Source organism: Leptosomus discolor, chromosome 4 (genome assembly GCF_034619465.1).
Source record: "Leptosomus discolor isolate bLepDis1 chromosome 4, bLepDis1.hap2, whole genome shotgun sequence".
NCBI lineage: Eukaryota > Metazoa > Chordata > Aves > Leptosomiformes > Leptosomidae > Leptosomus > Leptosomus discolor.
Window position 1 is genome coordinate 19,916,657 of NC_141394.1, and position 24,034 is coordinate 19,940,690.

A 24,034-nucleotide genomic window follows, 5' to 3' on the forward strand; every position below is an offset into this window, starting at 1 on the left:
CGCGGGTCTTGCACGCCTGTGCGGGAGGATCCGCGCTCCCCGCCGTGCCCGGCGCCGCTCTCACTTATATAACTGGGGCGGGGGGTGGACGGGACGACACACTGACACCCGGCCGAACCCGCCGCGCTCACCGCCCCCCCGCCCGCCGGCCGCCATTTTGCTGAGGGGCGAGGTGGGGGTTCCCGTCTCAAACCCCCCCCCTCTCCTGCGACCGCCGGGGCAGCGCCGCGCGCCTCGGCCACACCCACGCCCCGCCCCTCTCGGCCCGTGGGAGCGGGGCTACCGGGTCGCTCCTCCCTCAGGGGCGGGGAGGGGAGGCGGGGAGGCGCGCGCGCGCCCGCCCGCCCGGGTTAACGCGGCTGCGCTCCGCCTGCCGCCGCCGCTGCCGCCGCCGCCATGGACAGCGACGAGGAGACGCTGGAGGAGACCGTGGAAGGTACCTGCCCCGGGGCGGGGTAGAGCCGCCGCCGGTACCGGCGGGGATGGAGGGAGGAGGCCCCGCGGGTGCCGGGCAGTGCCGGGGGGGAGGTGGGGGGGAGGTGCGTGGCGGTGGCGGCGGCCCGAGAGGGGCGCCCGGGGCCGGCGGCAGCGCATGACATCAGCGGGCTTATGCAACGGCCGCGCTGCCGGGCCGCCGCGCACGTGGCGGTGTGTGACCGGGGCGGGGGGCGGTAGGGGGGCAGCACCCTGCCGTGGGGGCAGGCCTGGAGCCGGTACGGGGCTGCCGCTTCGGCTGCGCGGCCGGGCCAGGCGGGTCGGGCTTAGGGCAAGCCGGCGGCAGCGCCGCGCTGTTGGCGCAGCTCGGCTGCCGCCCGCAGCGGAGCGCTCCGGCCGCTGCAGTGACGGCCCGAGCGTCAGGCTCCGGCCCGCGGACCTGGTGGTGACGTTAACGCTGTTCCTAATGTGAAGAAAAAGATAATGGTGTTTTGCCGTGGCTGCTGTGCGGGCGGTGGCAAACCCGGCCCGCCCCTCCGGCCCGGTGCCCTCGGTGGGTCGCCCGGCTGGCCGCCGCCTGTCCCGCGGCACGGTAGCGGGGCTGTGCCGGGTACCGGCAGCTGAGCTGCCGTGCTGGCCGCACACCGCGTCCCCTCGGAAGCCGTATCCTTTAGCAAGGCTTGTGAAAGAGGAATCCTTCCTCCCGGAGCTTAGCTACCTCCTTCGGAGGTGGCTGGTGTATCGGGGTGTGCCTGTCCGTGGTTAAACGGTCTGGAAGCGAGGGGCAGCCGCCCTCGGAGGCTGCAGTTGCGTTGGTGCAAGTGGAAAAGGGGAAAGAAAGCGGCAGCTGGAGGACGTGGCTGTGGTCATGTATGTGGGCAGCAGAGCCGGAGCCGAGCTGCCCGTAGCGGAGCAGGAAGGCCCATCGCACGGGTGATGTACAGCCCCCTTCTGTGCCACCCTTGTGTGAGCGGGGAACTGACCCGTGAAGAGTTTTAAAACAGAGGCGCCTGCCTCTGGAAGGCATCGCCGATGGAAACGTCGTGGCACGCCGCGATGCCGCTCGACAACGCGCCATCATCCCGTGAGGCGTCGGGGAGCGCGGCGCCGGTTTGCCTCGTGCAGCTCTCGCACAAAGCGTGCTGGCGGTCCGCGAAAGCACCTGCTCCCCGAAGGTTCCTCACAGGGCATGGTCCTGCCACGAAGAGCCATCCTGGATTTTCAACTGTGGGGATTAAGCGCGCACAGAGGAGGGAGCTGCTGGTGACAAGATGCCAACGATTCTCACCATTGAGTGGTGGGCTGCTTGTGTCTTGTGGCAGGAGGATTAGGCCTCACAGCACGTTTCTCCAAAGAAGACATCGAGCACGGCAGCTTAGCCTAACAACAGATGCGAGCTAAGCAGCTGCTGCTAGGATCTGGATTTATTGTCTAGGTATGTGGTAACAGAGACGAAGAGAAGCTTTGTTGTGTAAAACAGGGTTGTGAGGGGAGTGATTCTTCAAATGCAGGGTGCTGCGATGGGATGTGCCCTGACAGATGTGTCTTTTCCCCTCCCTTTCCTCTTCACTCCTTAAATCTGTGGATTACAATTGTCTTTTGGGCAGAGGGTCACAGGTTTGATCCTCATATTGCAGATAAAGCGTTCTGCCACGTCGTGGATTCACTTAGTGTTTTTGTGGGCTAAGGAAATGAGATTTTTAAAGCATACGTTGTATAGGTGTATTATATGAAAGTACGTGTTTTTCTGAGTGACACAGAAGCAGGGTGCTGTTTGGGGGTGAGTAGGATGGCTGGGCATTTTGGACTTACCCAAAGGAAGTTAGAAATATGATGGAAATCACATTTTTATTTTTATTTTTTTATTTTGTAGGAAGGGGAGGGATTGGTTTGTTGTTGTTGTTCCTAGAACTTCCATCTGGCTTCTTTACAGCCAGAATATTTTATTAATGGTGCGCACTGTATGTGTTCTGTTAAGTAATAGTAATACTGACAGTAAAGAGCTTTTATCTGTGGTTTGTATACACCCGTGTTTTCGGTTAGTGACCCCATCATGCTGCACTGTGACCTAGCCCCTGTTCGTGTAATTCCTTTTCTTGAAAAGTTCCTTGATCTGAGCTTAAGAGGAGATCTTGGGAGACCCATAAAGAAGTAACAAAAGCGAGGTTTTACAATAACTTAAAAATATGTTTAGACATTTTGGGTTTGTTTTCACAAATGGAGGAGAGAGGCGAGAAAAGGAAGTGGAACACTCTGCTTTCCTCCCACTGAAATAATGAGGATGTTTTCCATTGACTTCATCAGGCAGAATTAGAGCCGAAGGCCTCAGCCACGTAGGAAAAGTTGCATCTATGTAATTAAACTTGAAATTGCTTTTTTCCCCTGTTGACTAAGAGACACTGAATGTCTTGTTTTGTTGGGGTGGGAGATTTTTTTTTTTTTTTAGTGGGGGAAAATCTCTAGCATATTAGAAGAATTGGATTCTTTGTACTGTGGCTGAGATTAAGACTCTGTATAGAGGCCATCGGATCAAAGCTGACTATTTAAATCTCTGGGATAGCCTGTATCCTACTGTGCAAAAGTCCTGACGTGTGTGCTGTGTATAAGCATGGCAGCTTTTGTGTTGAGCTTTGCATTCCAGCAAAATCTTGGCAAAACTGAATAGTCACGCAGTACAAAGTTGCAAGTTTTGGTTTTGCTTTTTTTTTTTTAATAGTGTAATGTATCAATACTGTCTTTTTTTTTTTTTTTTAATCCAAGTGTTTTATAAAACCTTTGCTCCTATAGCGAGGGGAAAACTGGTACTGTATTGATTAGGGTTTGTTAACTTCCACCAGTATACCCTTCCCATACTGATAAAACCGAAGCTTTTAATTAAAACTATAAATGTTGACATAATTGGTTTTGTTCTAAAAGAGGGGTTCACATCAGAAATTTCACTGCCCTTTTAGTTAGATTGACATAACTGCCAAAACTTTTCCCTTCTACAAAAAGAGGTGTCATGATTGAATGGGAGGGGAAAAAAAGCCTTAAACAAAACAATGAAGGGAAGAATTTTCTGCCAACTTAGCAACTTGCACTACTTGCAGAGGAGGTGCAAGAGAAACTTTGGGGAACATGCCTGGGAAGGGTGAAGGTGGGAAGCTTGGCTCTTGGATGAGTTCAGGTATCTCACCATTGTTTTCTCCTGTACACCTTCTTTCTAGGTGCATTTCCATACTCAGTGTAACAAGTGTAGAGACGGGTAATAAACCTTCACAGCCTTACTTGGTTACTTTGAGGAATGTTTGCTTAGCTCTTTTTTTTTTTTTTTTTTTTTCCCCTTCCCTTCCTCTCTCTTTGTCTGTCTCCCCTTTTTATTTTTTTAAAAATAAAATTTTACTTTGAGATAGACAAAAGTTTGGAAATATATCCTGACAAAGTGCTGAATGGCATTCTTCTGTCAATCATTCTGGTATTAAAAGGCTAGGGCAGATCATGCGCCTCGTAGGAGAGGACTTCTTAACCAGCTGCTGCCCCCCACCCTTACCATGCCTGTCTGTGGTGTCTCTGAGGGGCTGTGAAGCATCCCAAGGAAGCAGTAGGTGACGGTGATGTGAGAACATGTAAGTGTGCCTGTGCCCTCTGGGTACCCTTGTCCCTGCAGAACCCTGTGGACCCGTTGAGATCAAGGCATGGATAGATGGTGTTCAGAAGCCACATGGGTGGCTGGCTTTTCCTACTCCTGTCTTCACAGCTTGTTTTCTCTTTGAGCGTGGGACTGGAGGTTTGGTAATACTGAAGTGCCTCTTGTTGCCTGCGCTGTGTCGCTCCCTGTCACACTGGAGTTTGTTTCTGCCTTTCCATATGCGTGTTGAACCTTTTCAGTTTGAGGCAGGGAAGAGCTTGACCTGAAGCCTGTAGAAGTGGATGTGTGAGCAGTCCCTCATCTCTAATAGGCTTCATATGCCTCACCAAGAGGCTTGGCGGATCAGGGGTCAGTTTTTATTTAGAAATATGGAAGAGTGTAAATGTACGGTAGCTTTTATTTAGTGGTCAGTTTTCATGCCAAATTTATACCTGATAAAATATCACTATGGGAGCTTGTCACACCCGCACCTGGTGTGTCACTGTGCTGAAAGCAGCCCTGCTGAGCTTGAGCATCTTCATTCGGAGCAATGTTCTGCTAACACAAGCTGCTAAGGTTCACACAGGTAGACTGGACAGTAACCCTTGTTTAAAACACTGTTCTTCCATATTCTTCTAGCTTTGAATAGGCAGATAGAGATGCAATAGGAGCCTTCTTATGCTTTAATTTAATCGAAGTTGGCCAGTTGTATTCTGTAAAATACAGACCCATGCAGATGGGGATCGAAGTGTGTCATCCCTCTGCTTTCTCTGTGTGCAATAGGGAAAACTGATATGGCTGGGGAAGGGAACACACCAGAAAGGCAATGGAGATCAGCATTTGAAATACAAAATAGCAAGTTGGCTAACATATTGCAAGGGCATAGTATTATAGATACTAGATGCTTTTATTTATATAAATTCCTGTGGATACACCTATGAGGTGGCACGTATTGTAAGACATGTATTTATCAAAAGAAAAAACCAAACCTTTTTACTCAATGGATTGAAGTCTAAATCTATTCTGTTCTCACCAGGAAATACGTATTTTAGATAAAGAATTATTATATTTTTAAAGATGTATACTAGCACGTTAGAATAGTATGAACCTTGTTTCTTTTAGAAACATGTCTTGTTGCTTATTCTTTTCTCTGTCCTGTCTCTCATCCATTTTCTTTTATCCTGGCCCTTTTTATTTTTTGTTTTAAGCAAAATATGTTACACAAGTACAGACTTCAGTTGTGCTGAATCTCTGATCGCTGCTCCTAACAGAAATGTTTTGGTGTGGGTTACTATTTTGTACTAGGGAGCTACTGCATTTCAAGCATCTACATAATCAGAACAAGTTTGCAGTTTTATATAATGTTTAATGTGTTCTTTTGCTCTTTGTCTGTATTTTATTTCAGGGCATCTAGATGATGATGGGTTGCCACATGGATTCTGTACAGTCACCTATTCATCGACAGACAGATTTGAGGGAAACTTTGTGCATGGAGAAAAGAATGGCCGTGGCAAGTTCTTCTTTTTTGATGGAAGGTAGGCACTGACTCTTCAATTGTTCTTCTATATTCTGCTTCCTGCTCGCATGATACAAAACGAATCTACATTGATTATATGCTTCTGGGTTTCGGGATAAGCTTTCTCATTAAAAACTGTAGCTGAAAAGTTTTCTCTAGTGCTGCTGTACCCATACCTTTGTGGGCTTGGGGGCTTTCGATATCTGGAGTTGTTTCCTGGTGGGAGAATACAGCGGTGTGAGCTCTTTTAGCACTGTAATGTTATGAACTAATTAGAGACCGTAAGAACTGGGAGGTGGTCAGAACTATTGGAAACTGTGCTGACAGCGACTTGGAAAACAAAGTTCAAGTCCATAACTTCAGTTGGAATTCTTTCTTTGTCTTATAGCCCTATACAGAGGCTGCCACTGGACTGTGAGCTCCCTGTGCCAGACCTCATGCACAGACATACAGGACCTTGGCAGAGAGTCTTACTCTCTGTTTCCTCTTGGAAATTGTTTAGTGGTTAAAGGACTGAGATAAATACGGGTTTGTTTCCCAACTCTATCTCATCCTCTGCAAGTTGGTTGTGGCCTGATTTATGTTCAGAGAAGCCCCTATAATTTCCCCTCTCTTCACTGGGAATTGTGACAGTGAAATTGGGCTAGTCTGTGCCTATGCATGTGTTTTCTTCTCAGGTCTTCATTATGAACACCTTGTACATCTTCCACCAACTGCAGCATTTCTCTCTGCCATTGCTCACAACTTCCTCCAAAGGAGCAGCAGATGTATAAAATGATACGATTCTTCATGGTTTTGCAGCTGTCAGTGGCACTATGAATAGCAGCTGTTAAACTGACAGTCGTGCCGGGTCTACTCTCCTCCTGCTCAGTGAACTTCTGAGCAGGAGTGGAGGTATTGTGCTGTCTCAGTGAGTCAGCTCCTTGTCTGTACTTGCCTTTGCAATTGCTTCATACTGGGGATTGTTTTGGGTTTTTTTCATGAGAAGGATAATATATTTATTCAGTTATGCAGAAATTGATCAGACCTCCAAGCTTGGATGAAGAAAAATCCCTACTGTTGTTGGTAATGGGCTTATTAAATCTTGTGTGAGTAACGGAAAATCAGTACTGCCCAGCAGCTGACCTCTAAAATAGCCTTTTTTTTTTTTTTTAAGTTGGCAGACAGTGTGTCTATGGATGCATGTACATAATGCTTCTGTGCTGGTTGATGATCTCAGCAGAGCAGTTGCTGATTGTACAGTCAGAGAAACTGACCCCTATTTTGTTTGTAGGGCTGCGCCTCCAAGTAATCCAGGGTACAGGCAGTGCTCTGTGGGAAAACTGAGGCTGCTGCTGAGCCTTTTCTGTACTGCTTCAGTGTTGCCAACTCTTCTTTTTTTTCTTTCTTTTTTTTTTTTTTAAATTTTTGTAACCCTTAAAAAAATGGAATGGTTGGCTACTGTATGATTTCAGGAACTAGCAGAATGAAAATACACAAAAATAGTCAGTAATGTCGTTTTGGAAAACAAGGTATTTTTACAAACTGTCCTAAGCTTATTTTAATTTAGCTAAAGCAGTCTTAACTGAGCAGTGACTCTAGTTACTAAAGATGTTCCAGTTTACCTAGCTATATCCAGCTAGCGAGAGTAAGTTCTTCTCTGATGTGGATGGTTCAGGTGCCATGACGTGTTGCAGGAAGAATGACCTGGCATAAAACAGGACGTGCCCTTTCCATTAACTGTGCCATGGGCAAGGTTGAGCGTTTAGGAAGAAGAGAAACGAATCCCCAAATTGTCTCAAAACACCTCTCCCCTTTCAGTAAGTTAGCTGGCTTCAGCGTTCCTGGATCTGTTTCCCTCACAGGCTGCTGGTAAAGGCTGACAGCTGAACTGCTGTAGGTCTGTTGTTCGGGAGTAGTTGAGTCCTATTAGACACTGGACTGGCAGCAGTGTAAGCGTTCTCATTTTTCTGAGTGTTGGCTGCCTGGCTGCCTTGTTTGCCTCAGTGAAAACTTTTCCCTTTACTGGAATAGCTGCCCCCTTCCTGTTGTTTATTTAAAGGAGTGGAAACCTAGAATGAAATATCAGCTGGTTTTTCCTCCCCCTTCAAAAGTGCAACAGAATGCAACACGTTCTTTTCAGAGAGAGAAATTTCACCTCTGGCATACTCCCTGTTTTGGATCGTGTACTTGAGCTTTCGCTGGTGCTAACGCTTGTGGAGTGCACTTTACAAAACACTTTGCGCAATAACTGCGAGCACGAGAGCCATGTTTGGCACGGAGCTGCAGCTGCTGTTCTCCCCTAACTAGGAACCATTGTAACCTGACATCTCCCAGAACACAGTAGAGAACAGAATTATTTTTAAGAAAAAGTTTTCAGTGTTCCCATATAGAGGAAAAGGTGGGCTATTGGGAGTGAGGGGTGAATGGATCGGGGTCTGTTGCTGTAACTTAATACCTGGAAGGATATTGCAGTAAGTATTCTCCCCCCACCATCTTATCACTGTTTTTTTAGGTAGTGGATATCCTAGATCCCCTCTAGGCCTGGTGGATAATGGGAAGACAGTACATCTGATAAATCTTGGCTTTAGTAAAACTTTTCGTTACCACAAATAGGATAATCTGAGAAGCAAACTGGAGAAAAATAGGCTAGCTCAGGATTTGTATTAACAAGATTTTGTTTATGCAAGACACAGAAGCTATTTATTCTTTCTTGTGTTGGTCAGGTCTTAATTGCAATTATCATGTCTGGCTGCAGACACCATACTTTGAGAGCTAAAAAAAAGAGAGAGAAGGGGGGAGCAGGGTGGAAATAACAAAAAATGTGAGAAGTATGAAAGTTTTAGAGAACCTGACTTTTAGGCAAGGCTGAAAGAAATGGATTCTTTCTTTAGGGATCTTTCTTTTGATTCCCTTGGATGATATGAGAGTAGAAAGGGATGGATCTTTTGGACGTTGTTTGGAGCTCAATACAAAGAAAGAAAACTCAGAGATTTGAGTTACAGTAAAAGAAATTTTTTCTAGTGCTGAAGCACTGTTGTAATTTAGCAACTTGTTAATTTTAGCTAATATCATTAAAAGTAACAAGAAGGTTTTTTGGTCTGTTTCATTACATAAACTGGGAGTGGCTGCTGCTTTTAGAGAGTAATCCTACATGTTCAAGGCCAGGTTGGATGGAGCCTTAAGCAACCTGGTCTAGTGGGAGGTGTCCCTGCCATGGCAGGGGAGTTGGAACTAGAGGATCTTTGAGGTCCCTTCCAACCCAGACCATTCTGTGATTCTATGTGGACTCTCTGTGTGTCACCAGCTCCAATGAAATTCAAATCTTGTGATCTGTGATAAACCAGAGGGCAAAGTGGTGTCATTAATAGTCAGGTAAGTGCACAGATTTCTGGTGGTTCCCTCATCCGCTCTGCTCCTTTCCTGTGCTCTGGTGCTGTAGCTGTCTGTGCAGCTCTGCAGCAACCTGGATCAAGAAATTCATCTGATTGAAAGTAGAACAGCTTTCCTGCCCCTTCCTGCTCTGCATCTGGTTTTCATTGAGGCTTTTACTGTAGTGTATTTTCCCGTGGAAACCTCAGCCAGCTTGCCGAAGTTATGTAAAAACAGAGAGTGAAGCTTTAGAAACCAGAAAGTCTGATAAAACATTCCATCCACAACTCTTGAAAATCGGTTTTGTAAAGTTCTGTAAAACACGTAGAGTTGTGTGCTCCCAGATGCTGCTTGGGCTTAGAGCTTAGACATCTGCATCAGAAAAAGAATTGTGCAGTGAAAGTATGTGTACTGCAGCTGGCTGTTAGCGAAATGTGCTGGGGTAAAAGCTAAACAGTTTATATTTCTTTATGGTAGCTCTAACCTGAGAAAGAGATAACTGAGTAGATCCTCTTTTACAGTTACACTTTAATTCTTTGTAGTTTTTCTCAGCAGCCTTTTTTTAAGAAAGGGTTTGCAAGACAGAACTGAAGTGGAACGTCTCTTTGTTGAAATCCAAGTGCAGCACTCGTTCTGTTTGACAGGCTGCGTTCCATTTTAATAGAAATACATGAAAAATGACAGTGCTTTCAGCAAATCCAGTACAGATTGCTGCTAAGTTTATCACTAGGAAGCTGACACTGAACTAATAGCGGGTTGCAGTTTGTGCCCTTTTGTGGTCCACCTGTTTACCAGTTCCACCAGTTCAGTTTCATCTCACCAGAGAGATGTCAGTAAAGATCCAAACATAGGAGATGGAAAATCCTAATGTGAGAGTAGCCTGCTTGAGCAGTAATTTCTTCTTTGACCATAAGCATCCATTCGCTGCTGTAATTTGCTACTCCAGCCTATAAAAAACACTCAGCAATGTAATTTAGATGAATGATGCTGTGCCCACGCAGCACATCCGTCTGAAAGGACAGCATAAGTTGTTCTCTGCCTTTGGAGGTTCTCGTAGAAAAAAGTTTGGTTTTCATCTCGGCTTTCCAGAGAAGTCAGGTTTACCTTCCTACTCCCCTTCCCTTTATCCCCCTCAAATTTGGTTGAAACTAGCAAACGCATCAGAGTTTCAGACGTCGGGGATAGCAATGCCTGGTGAGGGGCACAGGAGAGATGCTGGAAGTGGTGCCCAGCGAGGGAGCCCTGGCAGCCACTGCTGAGCCTTTCGGCACGCCTTTCGGCCTGCCTGCGCATAGCTCTGCCCCATGACAGCCTGGGCTCTCGGAGAGCAGCCACTGAGAAAACGAAGAAAAGCTGTGATGGTTGCGGTGATGGTGCGTGTTTCGGGGAGGGTTGTAGGGTACCCAGCAATTACAAACCAGGCAACAGCAGTTACCTCCTGCTGGGACCTGACTTTCTTGAAGATTTCCCCTCAGCCTCTCTGTACCAGTAATATGTCAAATGACAAGCAGGGGACCAGGGTTGTGCTGTGCTTTGTGTGGAAGGCTTTGGGTTCAGATCTTAGAGAGGTGAATAGTCTTCCACTGCTGTCTTCTTTCTGTCTTTACCAGCACCCTGGAAGGGTACTATGTTGATGACGCCCTGCAAGGCCAGGGAATCTACACTTACGAGGATGGAGTGGTCCTTCATGGCACATATGTGGATGGAGAGCTGAATGGACCAGCCCAGGAGTATGACAGTGACGGGCGGGTGATATTCAAAGGGCAGTATAAAGACAACATTCGACATGGAGTTTGTTGGATTTATTACCCGGTAAGCCTGATCACCTGCTCTCTTCGTTGCAGAATAGTACTATTATGTATCTCTCTTTTCTGCCCAGTTGAAACAAGTATCTACCACGGCCCAGCTATCCACAAGTCAACACACAAAAATCTGGGTGGAAGATCTGTGCATCTGATTTTGGATAATCCAACATACAATTAAACTTTTTCAGTGTTGAATGTTTGTGCAGTAGACAGGATTTAGCAAAGCTGTGAGATGCCCCCGCCATTTTCATCTTCCAGGGAACTCAGCCCCTTGGAAGTGCAGTTATGTGTATCTCCTTGGGAAGGCTGGGCTAGTGATTTTGCTGCTTCGTAGTGCTGACTGCAGGTGAGGAGCATGGGACGCCTGCAAGCTATTGCAACCTGCTACTCTTACTTAACCAGGAGGGGAGACTGTCCATTTCTGCAGGGTATGCTGTAAAGTCTGGCTTTGCCTGACGAATGTGATGTAACTGGTGTAAGAGCTGTGCCTCTGACTGGAGTGTGGACAAGTGCTTTACTCGTTAAACAAGCCATAATTTTATCTTTCTGATTTGTTGGAAAACGCTCTGGAAAGCTTGGGAGAAATTTTGGATGTGCTTTTATAACCATGCTAGATAGGGCAATAATTGTTGTATTGGTTTTTAGGGGTTTTAATGTAAATTTTTAAAATTTTAATTTCTATTCAGCTTTGCACAGCACTCAAGAGTTGAACCTTTCAGTCTTTACCTTGTGCTGAGGAGGGGAAAACATATGCATGTAGTTAAGCTGCTGGCCAAACCCCAAGCTATTTCTGTGCTACGTATTGCACATACTTTAGTTGCAGATTCACTTCAAATGCTTACCATTGGTGTTCATTTTGTTTATTGGTTTTCACTATTGCCGTTAAGCATGTGTTAGAATCACCAAAAGCTTGGTGTATGCTGCCAAACAAGTAGCATTTTTTCAGTACTAGTGTATATAATACACAGAGCTGGCCCTTCAGGTTATGTGTCTCCTGTTTCATCTTCCAGCTGACAAAGTGTTGCTGTACCTTCCAGAAATCTGGATATTTAACGGTTGTCTATTGTCTTGCCAGGCTAAAGGATGCAAGGTGTTTCAAAAAAAACCTTTGCCATGGAAGCAATTGTTTATGCATGGTTCTGTACGTGGTGCTATGTGCACAAGTTTTTACCCAAACTTAAGGTTCGCTGTTCCTTAGTCCATGATATGTTTGAAGCTTTTTCATCCTTGGAGTTGAACAAAATGGTGCCACCCTGAAATAGAGTCTGCACACAGTGATCTTGATCTAAACCTGTCTGTTTCCACATCGCACCTGCTGGTTTTGCTGCGAGGCATTATTTGAAGATGTTTCCTTGTCCTTTTTGAAGTAAATACCTGAAGTTGCTAGACCTGTGCTAATCTATGCATCTCATTCTGCAGTTCTGTAAACAGACCTAACCTGAGTTGCAGACAAATCACAGATGGCAAAGCCTAGGGCTAAAATGCGTAAACCTGAGAGAGGAAAAGTGTTGCTGATGGTGGCTTTGAGCAAACAGTTGTTCTCATTGAGTACCACCTGACATTGTAGGGGGATACTGGGACAGAGGAACTCTCCGGTTGTCCAGCAAATCTGTCTCTTTTTTTTTTTTTTTTTTTTTTTTTTTTTCCAAAATAGGCTCAAGTCAGTCTTCTGATGTGCCATGAGTTAGCAGTGAGCAAGGCAGCGTTTGTTGGAAGAAAAAAAAAAACAACACAGTACTATACTAAGCAAACTCAGACAAAATTTGTGTGTGGCTTTGGGCCTTGATTTGCAGACTGTTCACATTAAAATTTTGCCAATTGAAACTCAGTATTTGTGTCACATGGAAAGAGACACCTTGGGTTTTGCCTATTTCAAACAACGTAGAAAAAACCATTCATTTCTTTTATCAGTTCTATCCTGACTGGAATGACTTCCAATTCTTCATGCGTGTTTCTTGCTCATTTTCATGATCTCACATCTTGAACATACTATAGCTTAGATTGGTTCTTTAAAAAGTTGGGGAAAATATCTTTCATTTACTGAAAGTAGTGAAGTATAACTAAATGCTCTGCTTTTTCTTTCTTGTGCTTTCAGGATGGAGGCAGCCTTGTGGGAGAAGTGAATGAAGAAGGGGAGATGACTGGAGAGAAAATAGCCTATGTGTACCCTGATGGAAAGACTGCATATTCTGGAAGGTTCATAGATGGGGAAATGATAGAAGCAAAACTGGCAACTCTGACATCTGTAGAGGATGGGAAACCTCAGTTTGAAGTAGTACCAGGCAGTAAGTTCAGCTAACACAGAAACTTGTATTCTCGCTACCAACTCTTTGCTGCAAACAGCTTGGTTTCTGTAATGTTTCCCACTGGAGACTCTAGCGGCTGGCTGCAATGAGGTCATAAGTCTATTAGAGAGAAGCCCTTTTCCTAAATTGTAAAGTTGGACAGAAAGGTGCGTGGAGCAGTCCCTTCGCTCTGGGAACAAACAGGAAGTGACCCGGGTGGTGATGGTGCTGCTGAATGGCGTTTCGTAACCCTTCTTTCGAACGCTCGCGGGCTCAGTCCTGCGCATCGCTCACACCGTTGCCATCTGTGCCAGCATGAAAACCTGCTTAACCGTGTTAATGCTGACGCAGTTACGGGCATTGTTTTGTTAGTAAAATAACTAAAAGCGGAGGGGGAGGACGTGGTTTGGTTGTAGCTCTGTCAGTTGGGTTTGTGCCCGTGAACGTTAGTGCTGTGAATGTTCTGGCATCTGCGTTACAGGGCTGAAAGGACACAAGGGTTGGAATTAGTGAACTAGATTCAGTTGTGTAACAGTCTGATTTCACCAGCACCCCTTGGTCTGTCCAGTCCTGCTGATAGGAAGCGGCTATGAAATGGTTGGGATCAGGGTGGTGCCTACAACCCATGTAGCCATTGCTCTTTCTCTAGAGCAGTGGTGCCTTGGGCCTGTGGTTCTGGAGTGCTTTTGTTCCTCTGAGGTGTATGTGATGTTTTGGAGGTGAGTGAGTTAAGCTGCAGGCAGGGCCACAAGTAATAAACAGTGACTATGCTAACACATTTACGGTTTTGCCAGCAAAGATTGTCTCACTCAGTGGGAAATAAGAACATAAAACTCAGTGAAAGGGCGATGAGAAGCAAACGCATGTGACCTTTCTATTTTTTAAATCTCTCAGTTGTGATGGCACATCAAAGTGTAGCTTAGAAGATAGCTTCTGAGGGGTACAGCTGCGCTTTGTAAATAGGATGGAATTACACTCTGGAGGAAGCTGCTTTCAGCCGGACAAGATCTTGGACACCAGGGACAATGGCCTTTTATCAGACTTTGTAATACTGTGTTTTGGGTTTTTTCCCCATCTTATTTCCACCTGCATCTTAACCTATCTCCCAGATAGTCCTATGGCAGTTGATTGTAGAGTGATGTAAGGATGTAATTAGAGCTGTACCACTGAGTTGCTTATTAATGGCAGGAAATAAATGACTGTAGCAAGTGTACGTTGTGATTAGTGAACATTATCTTCTGGCTGAAGTCTTTTCAGGATTTGGACTAGAAAACATTTCGTATTTTAAGTAGTCCAAGTTTTTTTGTAATGAATGTGTTACTGAATATATCCTTTTATATTTTGCTTTACTTTTTAATTTTATTCGGAGATTTTGGGAGGGTCAGTTTTAAAAGACTGACCAGTCCTCCTTTAGAAGTTGGTACTTTGAAGAACATATGTGTCATCTTTTTGTGATAATACTGCTACTCTAGTATGTTGAGGGGAAAAATAATCAAGAAATAGTATCTCACCGAAGACAGGTGCAGTTCTGTTTAATACTTTTTTTTTTTGGAAGCAAAACATTTATTTCTTGTGGTCATTAAAATTTAATTTTTAAATGTCTTGATTAAGTTAAGGGTTGCATGCTTTCAGGACTACCAATTAGTTCATTTCCTTTGTTGATTTCTGTTTTTTTAGGCCCAGTATACAGTTTTGACAAATCTACTTCATCCTGCATTTCTACAAATGCACTTCTTCCTGATCCTTACGAGTCAGAGAGGTAGGCTTTTTTTTCTTCTCCTCAATATTGTCCATATATATTTGCTGTTACATATTTAGGGCCTAATTTTGCAAACCTTTCCTCATTTAAAATTAAAAAAAAAAGGTGTGTAAGGGTTTGTGAAATGGAACCCATTACTACACATCAGTCAGCGTTTGAATTTCTTTGTGATTTGCACAACAAAATTGCACTCTAGTGGACAGAACACAGCAATGCTTTTTAAGAGATTAAACTAGGATGATTTCTTAGCATTTCAAAGACACATTCAGTCAAGTGCTGGACTCCACTAATAGCCCATGTCTTCAACATCCTGAGCAAAAATGTACGCTGTTCCCTATTTTCTAGATGTGTAACTAGCTTCAGGTTGCAGTGTGCTGCATTCAGCGCATCTCCTTGAATGGCACGCATTGTACAGTTTTCTCCCCTCCTTACAGATGTAGCAAAGTGACAAGAGTAAGTCATCAAGCTGGAGGAGAGTGAGATACTGTTTGTGACAACCCTGTAATGTCCAAACACATTCCTCTGCAATTGTCTCCTCATAGTCAGTCAGTGATATCTCTTCCATGGCTATTCCACAGTTACATTTTTTACCTAAACTGTTAAGAGGCCTTGCTCTGTAAGAATCTCAATTTTAGTCTTTTTCTGATACTCTGAAATGCCAAAATAAGTGATTGGTAAAATGCTGGCATTAATGTGCATCAGGTGCTTGAAGATACAGGGTTTCACCTAGGAAACTCGTGCTCAGTGGAGTAATAATCTGTGCATGTACACACCAGCAACCTCATCTTAGTGGGGACGTCTGGGGTTCTGGTATGTTATTGAAGGTATTCCTGAGTTGAAGCCATCGTTGAGGCGTAATAGTAGATTGGCTCTTTTTTAAAAAAAAAAAAAAAGGGGGGGGGGGGAATTTCAAACTACTAGATCAAATCAGCACCCACTTCCCACCAATCTCCATTTTGCCAAAATAGAGAGAACGTATCTGAGAGGAAGGAGAATGAGTTGCATTTGCAGGTTTTGAATTATTATTCTTAGTTTTATTATTACATTGAGGTATTAGTCTATGCCAGTAGTGTTGTGATAATACTTGTTGAAAATGAAAACTGTAGCAAATCACTAATGCCGTGCCCTTTTCCCCTTGTAGGGTGTATGTCGATGTCTCTCTCATTTCCAGTGCTGGAGAAGGATTATTTTCGAAAATAGCAGCAGAAGCCAGTACAGTTATGTCCTTTTACAATGGAGTGCGAATTACACACCAGGAGGTAAAGGAGAGGAAAAGTCAGCCTGAGTTTTCATTGCTCCTTCTGAAGTCTACTCCTTATAGTAGGATTTTACACCCACCCCCCTTCCCATCCTTAAGATCTAATATGGTGGAGCTTTAGTGAACAAAAGTGCATGTTCACTTATGTATATATAAAAAAAAAAGTGGTGGTTTTTTTTTTAATGGAAAAGCTGTAGTTGCATATATTTGAATGTTTCAGACTGCTGGCAAAGTTGACCCCTACACACACACACACCAGATTTTTGCCTTGCAAACTAGGTAGACAGCAGAGACTGGGCCCTCAATGGAAATACAATATCCCTGGATGACGAAACAGTCATAGACGTGCCAGAGCCCTACAACCACGCCGCCAAGTACTGTGCCTCGCTGGGGCATAAGGCGAACCATTCTTTCACTCCTAACTGCATCTATGACCCGTAAGTAGAGTCCTCTGTTCCAGAGGGGGTGCTGCAGCCTGGCAGCCTGGGCTCACAGGGTATTGCTGGGCAGCTGAATGAGGGGCAGCCGGTGGGGCTGGGGGTGAAGGGCTCCAGGCACTGAAGGAGTTCCTGCTCACCCGGGCGAGTTGGAAACTGGCTGGCGTTGCGGGTGCTTGATGTCTCTTGGGACTTACACCATGGAGTGTCTTGAAGTTTGTGACTGTGTTAATTTTGTTGTGAACTTCAGGAGCTGCCTCTTGATTCTAAAATGCATAAGCACAGCTCTCTGAATCCCAGCTTGGCTAGGACTGTACCGTATTTGCTGAACTGCAGATGCTGGACAGCACTATCGAAAGTGCTATCATTGTGAAACTCAAAAAATAAGCATCTTGCTGCTCTGCAGTTGGTGCAGAGCTCTAGGAAGCTTTTGATGTATACATACGCCCAAGGGTATAAATATTTTCACAGCAGTGTATAAGCGAACAGGCCTATGGAGAGATATATGTAGAAAATAGCTTTCCTTCACTAAATAAGCCAGTTCCCTTCCCTGAGGGACCCTGGGAGAGGAGGTACAGAAGTATGTTATGGTTGTTTGGTAGGTAACCTCTACTGAGGAAGTTAAGATGAGCAGTTTTCCAGTCTCTCATAATCTGTGCTGTTTTCCTGTCACGCAGATGTTTACCTCTACAAGCCCAAGGCATGTAGCAGTTTGTTTATTACAAACAAGCAACATTGCAGGGCTATTGAAAAACTTCAAGTAGAGCTACACAAAGCTGCTTTAATATATCATTATTCTTGCCCTTATTACTTAAGTCTTTATAAGGTTGACTCAAAGCAATGTATTCATGTGATACCAGATTATGTGATATTACTCTGAACTGTGAGTGACTTATGAAACTATAAAAGGGGCTAACAGAGTCTGTGAATTGACAGCTAAGACTAGCAAAGGTGTTTTATTCTTTGTCTAGGTTTGTTCATCCTCGTTTTGGGCCTATCAAGTGTATCCGTACCATCAGGGCCGTGGAGAAGGATGAAGAATTAACAGTGGCTTACGGATACGATCATAACCCTGTTGGGCAAAATGGGCCAGAAGCACCAGAGTGGTACCAGCTGGAACTGAAAGCTTTCCAGGCTGCCCAGCAAAAGTGAAATGGGAGCGCCTTCTCTGTTCAGCAAACTGAAATAGAAACTTGGATCTATGCACTACCTTTATACTGAAAACTGGACAACCAGGGATTGTTCATGCTGTTGCATCATAACTTTGCATTCTGTGTTAAGAGATAAGTTTCTTGCATACTAACTAGGTTTGACTGTGTTACTCATAGCAGATTTAAAATTAGCTAGCGTTGCAGCAGTCTTATCTGGAGAAATTATTTAATATTCTATACGAGATGTGATATTCTTTGGTAGCTTCTGCTTTTGCACCATATGCAAAGATGCCAAAAGACTAGACAGAAAACTAAAATGGGTATATCGTTCACTTTTAGTCGGCAGACTTAGTGTTGCTCTCTATCTGCCTAGGCATTATTGTGCAACTGCATTTTGCATATATGCCACTTGTGATGATAACAGTAATATTTTGATATTCTCTACTAGTAGCATAATTTTGCCTTTTTAAACCTTTGATCTGAATCTTGCAATAGAGCAGTTTATTTATTAGCATATAGGAGGCTGGGTTTTAACTCCCCTTTCCTCTTGTCTGAACGTTGTTCTTTCTACAAATCCTCTTTTGCAGGAGAAAATCCTTTCTAAGTAGTGGAAAGGCTTGTGTGTGTATGTGAGAGTGCTGTGTGTTGGTCTCTGTGGCTCTCTAAATAGTATAGCAACATGTCCAAACCTAATATTTATCTAGCCTTTACGGCTGGCTTATTTTATTTAATTTATGATTATAACACGCAAATGAAGCTGTTCTTTGCATGAAGATTTTCTGAAAGGAGAAAATGGATTTGCTTTTTGAAGGACTTTCAGAACTACGTGTTCTGGAGGGCAAGCGCATTACTTGCATTAGTGTCCATGAGTTGGTTCGTGTGTGTCACCTGTTAAAGCAGCCAGTTCTCAAGGCAAAAATTCTAGTGATGAGGTGCTTGCATCTCACATGCATTCTCTTAGAGGAGGTGTACGTATTTGAGGGCAGGCAGTGGTACTTGGTTAAGGAGAGTTGTATCTTTTGTACATGTTCAGTTGACAAAGAATATAGCCTTGTAGCCGTCTTTTAGTAGTACTGGTTTAAGACACAGTAAATTAATATAGTATGAGATATCAAAATAAGATTTTTTTAAAAAAAAAAAGATATGAAAAGATTGTTTTTGAAAGACAAACAATGAATGTAAAAACTTCACTCACTGCTCATATTTAGAAACAGCAGTCAATCCATAGCTTTGCTGCAGCCAACAGCGGGGGCTTGTGAATATTCACCTGCAGGGCTGTGTTCTGGGGTTTTTCAGGGGTAGGGAAACTGTTGTGCTTTTTTTCAGATGCTGTACTGGTCTTGCCTAATGCTGTATAAGAGAGAAATGATGTATCATCTCGGTCTGGATACCAGAGCCCTGCTGGGACTCTGATGCTCTCTTTTGGGCTTAGCAGCTTAGGAAAAACTCAAATGCATTTGCAACACTTTCTTTAAATGTTTGTAGTTTAAAGAAGTTTGTATATATGTAACATAAATGATTTGGAAATCAGACCTCCTACCTTTCTATTGCAACACATTTTGGTTGGTTGCTTGAAGAGTTGGAGGTGTCTGGCTGTCTGGGGAGCTAGACATGGAGAATGTGTTGGGTTGGTGTACCTGCAAGCGGAAGGATGAGGTTGCTGTTTTGTGCAGTCTGAGAATCCTTGCTTTGGTACCCATGCAAAGTTAGGAATTCTTAATAAAAGCCTCCCTAAGTTGGGGCTCTCTATAGTCCCTGTGACTGATCACAAACCTTTCCCAGCACCTCCCCGTTTAAGCTTGCAAAAAAGTTACTCTGTGTATGTGCTGAGGGGGACGACAGGTAGGCTCAGGGCTTTTTGACACACTTCCAGCAGTAATCTGAATGTGGGCTTTGACACCACCCATCTCCTCGTGCTGGAGACTCAGGCCCCAGCTCTGCTTCTTGTCCAAGGCAGGTGGCTGGCAGAGGTGACAGCTCAGGAACTCAGCTGGGTGTGCAGAGACAGAACTGAGCCTCACAGGTGAGGGCGAGTTGTCAAAGGCCGATTGGCAGCACAGCTTCAGCAGATGAACGTCAGAAAGAAATAGACATGTCTGTTCTGTCCCTGCCTGCCCACAGGGCATTATTTTAGATGGTTGCCGTTTCAGCCATCTACAGAAAAGCAGGCCTCTCTGGTAGGAAGCTGTTGTGTACATCTTGTGGGTTATTCTACCAGGACCATGAGGTTTGCAAAGTTGAGGCTTGTGTTTAAGTGCAGGGAAGAGGAGAGGAAAGATAGGTGATTGAACCCTGCTGTAAATGGATGGTAACTCCTTCCACGGTCTTGATAACCTGCTTTGGACTGCCAGCCTCTTTGTGCCAGCTAGAGAATCATGCTTAAAATGTTCAGATCTCTAGAGCTCTTTTGGCTTCATTCCTGATCAGTCTCAGATTCCTCTGCTGTCTCCTCTTTGTGTGGAATTGCTTATGTTTTAATAGATGTGTCAGTCTTCATATTGCCCGATTTTTGAGATCAATAAAAGACATGCTCTTTGCACATCGGGTTTGAAGGTTGCATCCTAAAACAGGGAAATTCTAGGAAAGGAGGAAAAGGCACTGAAGTATCCTCTGTGTGGTCTCAAAAGCCGTTAATGTGGTGACAGTCAATCCAATTCTCTTGTATATGCTTGTAGCCTGGTAGTATGCTGCAGCTGTGGCTATTGTCTCTTAGCTCTACTGTCCTTTTTCTCTCTGCTCTGTTAAAATCTATTGGTCCTCCTATAGATCTCCTCTTCGGTGACCAACCTTCTATAAGAGTTGTAATTATAAAGCTGCTTTGGCTTGATTCAGGACCAAGCCTTTTAATTCTTCTTTGTTTTCTTTTTCTTTGTGGTCTGTTAGAGTGGAGATGATTGGGATGGTTTTTACCACTGAGTAGCAAAAGGGCTCAGGGGTCAGTGTGTCCTTCAGAGGTTTTTGAGAGGTGTGCGTTGGCAACCACATGTTCAAACACAGCTTAGTTACAGAACTCCAAATATTGCCTTAACTTGGTCAACGTATTGCAGCTCAGCTTCTGGGGCTCACTAGGTAGCGAGACCAGCTTAGCAAAACTATTCATCAGCAGTAAGATGACACTCACACCGAAACCTGGTTTTGGTTTGGAGCGGAGGAAGCAGCTGTTTTGCAGAGCAATCCACTCATGTCTGTTGAATGCAGCTGGCTATTGGTGAATATGCAATAAGGAAGGATGCTCCACTTCTCAGTCTGGCCAAAGACCTGTCCTGTCAGCACATAAAATGGAAGAAGAGCTGGTGCCTGTCAGCTGAGCTGGGGTGACCACCTGGCTCTCAGAATTGCTGCTTTTTTTCAGGTACAGATCAGTTCCCAATGTCTGCCTTTGGTCTGCAGTGCTGCACATGGCTCCTCTGTGGTGGGAGGGTTATTACCAGAGCTCCTTTGTGAGAAGGAGCCTGTATCAGCCTGTATTAGAGGCTGCTGATTTGTGTCTCTTTCAGGAAAAAAAAAAATAAATCTTAGATTAATTTTCCTGGTATGGCCGCACTGTGTTTTGTCACCAAGAATACAGAAGCTTGGTTTTCTGGAGTAGTGGTTAATCTTGGAGACAAGAGAGCATGAGAAGTTAGAGCTGAGAGCTGCCTGTTGCTGGGTCACTCCTCTGAGTCTCGTGCTGTAATTTTACTTTTGGGGATCTACTGAAATACCTGATTTTTACTTCACAAGTCTGAAAAGGTTTTTTCCTTTTTTTTTTTGGGAATAATTTAAAAAAACCTTAACCTACATAAATACATATAAGTCTTAACTGTTGAAAAAGTCAAAGGCAACGGGTGGGTATGGCTCTTCAGCGATCAGAGTGAGAGCTGTGATAGCGCTTTGACTTCTTCCACAGTTGCAACAATACCCTCTAGAATGGCGTGTGCTTTTGCCCAGATGCAGCTCATGGGCAACTCGTGCAGGTTTCAAGACCTTTGGGTGGCTGGTTGCTCGGCCTTGGGAGGCTGCATGTTTCGGGAGCGACTAGGTAGCCTTCTCCTTAGTTCAGCCTTCTTGGGTGTGGAGCTTTCAGCATTGCACACAGCTGGCAGTGGCTGTGGTTTCTTTCCTGGGGCTGTTGTAGTGCATTGCTGGTGTGGAAGCAGGAGTTCCATCAAGGATTTCTCACCCTCTGCCAGGCAATGGAGGAGCAGAGTAGCCAACGTGTCCCGTCCGGTACCAGGAACTGAGAAGTGGTGGAAATCGCCACTTTTCTGTTTCGTTCCCAGTTGGCTGCCCTTGTCCTTCAGTCGAAGCCGGTGCTCACCACTTTGGTTGCGCCAGGAACTGTACAGTGTCGCTTCTGTCCCACAGACCTCTGATTTCTATCCTTTCACTTGATTTGATGGTCTCTTTGGAAAATGCTGCCGTTGCGATGAGGTAACGAGTTGTACAGAGCCGGTTATCTGCTGCTTCGTTTTCCTCTGGCACAGCAGGATTGCTGGAGCTGTGGGTGCCTGAGGAATTCACCTCCAAGCACTTAAAAAAAACCCCAACTGCTTTGAAAACAATGTTGCTGAAGTGTCTCCTTATATGCTGGGGTGCTGCATTAGACGCCTCTTCCTCACTTTACACCGCGCTGTCATATACTGAGAGCATTTAGGCGAGGAACGCAGGCGTGGGAGCAGCTTTACCTGTGGGTATAAGTGGGCTTCATGCTCACCTGCGCCCCGGGGAGAACTTGTTCCTTTTGCTTTGTGTACTGGAAACATGAGAACTATATTTTTGGAGTGTTTCTAAGCAGTCTTATAAGGGATATTTTTTCTTTTTTTAAAAAAAAGGTGCAAGATTGAGTGCATGTTTACTTGCCCCAGATCAAAGGTTTTGAACACTAAGGTCACTATCTGTTGAATGGACCCTCCTCTTGACGCTCTTCTGTCTTCAGGCAACTGAAGCTCCTGCCCTTTTTCTCTACCAGTTTTACTGTAACTACTTTTTTTTTTTTTTCCAGGAGAAATATATATACAAAAATTCTAAGCAATTAAATGTTCAAGCCATAAAATCATGTGTGGAAAGACCCTCTTCACAAGTTTTAACATATTTGTATGTAAAATGTTTGTATGAAATATTTTCATGGTAGAATGAATATTTAAACAAAAAGTTCCACTAAGATCTAAACCAAATTTAAAAGGATGTCTTTTTGTAAGATGCGAGTGTAATTGATTACCAATAAGTAGATAACTTTTTTTTTTTAAAAAGGGGAGATGCAAGAAATTATCTTTACAATTACAAATGGTCATTTCTGCTATTTGGGAAAGTATTTATGCAGCATTACGCACGGCTGTAATAAATAATTGCAATAGCAAGGCCAGTCACATCTTCAGGACATACCTCTCAGCTTGTCCCTCCGTGATATTGTACAAATGGACCCATCCCTCCTTTCTGCAGATTTCCTTCTAGAAAATTTTCCTACTGTAACTGTACCGAGTTTAACTCTTGTGCTAAGATCCAGACTAAAATTGTGTATTACTTAACAGTTTCTGCTGGGCCTTCTGCTATTTTAATACTCTTTAGCCCATAATTACTGGGTGTCTCTGTTCTGAAGAACTAAGTGCTAAAGAATAATCCTTGGGGTAAGCTTATACGTGTGTTAACAGTTAACCCCGGAGTATTTAACTTGTATACAGTACTTGATAGGTGTTTTATGACATTTGTACTCGAACTATGAGCCTTACTGAACATCTGTAGGTTTATTCATGACTTTTAAAAAATGGATAACTCTAAGAAAGATGTTTACATGAATGATGATTGCCCTTCCTTTGATGTTATGAATGAGGTTTTTATAGTGTGTTTGGGTGTATGTGCAAGGAAGTAAGAAAAATGTTTCTGGGGAAAAATAGACTTGACAAACATTTGTAATAAGTGAATTTTAAAGATTGCTTTAATTGCGCTATGAAGGCAATGCAGATATTAAAATATTCAACAGAACTGCCGTCTCTCCTTGTTATTTGTGTGTCATGGTTTTGGGCATCCTCTGATCTCTCCCCCTTGCTTGTGTACTCGTGGTTGCTTGGCAGCCCCCGTTACTGCTCATGCATGGGAACAGGATTTGGCTCACAGTTAACACACTTCTAGACCACGTGGTGTTAACAGCGAACGAACAGCACAACACTCCCGATACCACTGCCTTGGGTTTTTTTCTGCCACCTCCACTGCTTTTGTTACTCCTCTTCTCAGTGCATGTAACATGGGCTTATTGGTGCTGTGGTATGGAAGGATATCCCGCCTGTGTATGCCAAAGTGCCTTTAATGGTTGTATTTTAAGACATGTGAATGTGCAATGGCAAGAAAAAAAGTATATGAGTGCTGGCTCTGAGGCAGGAGGAAGGCATGGCAGCAAGACAGACATACTGCTCTGTCTCCTTGTTTTCTGGGCGAGCAGTGAGGAAAGGGGCAG

General features: G+C 44.3%; 1 protein-coding gene across 1 annotated transcript; it reads left to right on the forward strand.

Moving 5' to 3' along the window:
* Positions 1-396: 396 nt before the first annotated feature.
* Positions 397-23,565, forward strand: SETD7 (SET domain containing 7, histone lysine methyltransferase). Its single transcript, XM_086464111.1, has 8 exons — positions 397-436; positions 5,448-5,577; positions 10,520-10,721; positions 12,810-12,999; positions 14,677-14,758; positions 15,900-16,017; positions 16,296-16,453; positions 17,425-23,565. The coding sequence occupies exons 1-8, from the start codon at positions 397-399 to the stop codon at positions 17,603-17,605; spliced, it is 1,101 nt and encodes a 366-aa protein (XP_086320237.1). The 3' UTR covers positions 17,606-23,565.
* Positions 23,566-24,034: the final 469 nt, after the last annotated feature.

Bases quoted from the DNA above. Each gene is read 5' to 3' on its own strand.
- SETD7 (XM_086464111.1), top strand. From the start codon at position 397: ATGGACAGCGACGAGGAGACGCTGGAGGAGACCGTGGAAG. The intron at 10,722-12,809 runs GTAAGCCTGATC...TTGTGCTTTCAG, and splicing joins TTTGTTGGATTTATTACCCG to GATGGAGGCAGCCTTGTGGG. The intron at 14,759-15,899 runs GTAGGCTTTTTT...TTCCCCTTGTAG, and splicing joins GATCCTTACGAGTCAGAGAG to GGTGTATGTCGATGTCTCTC.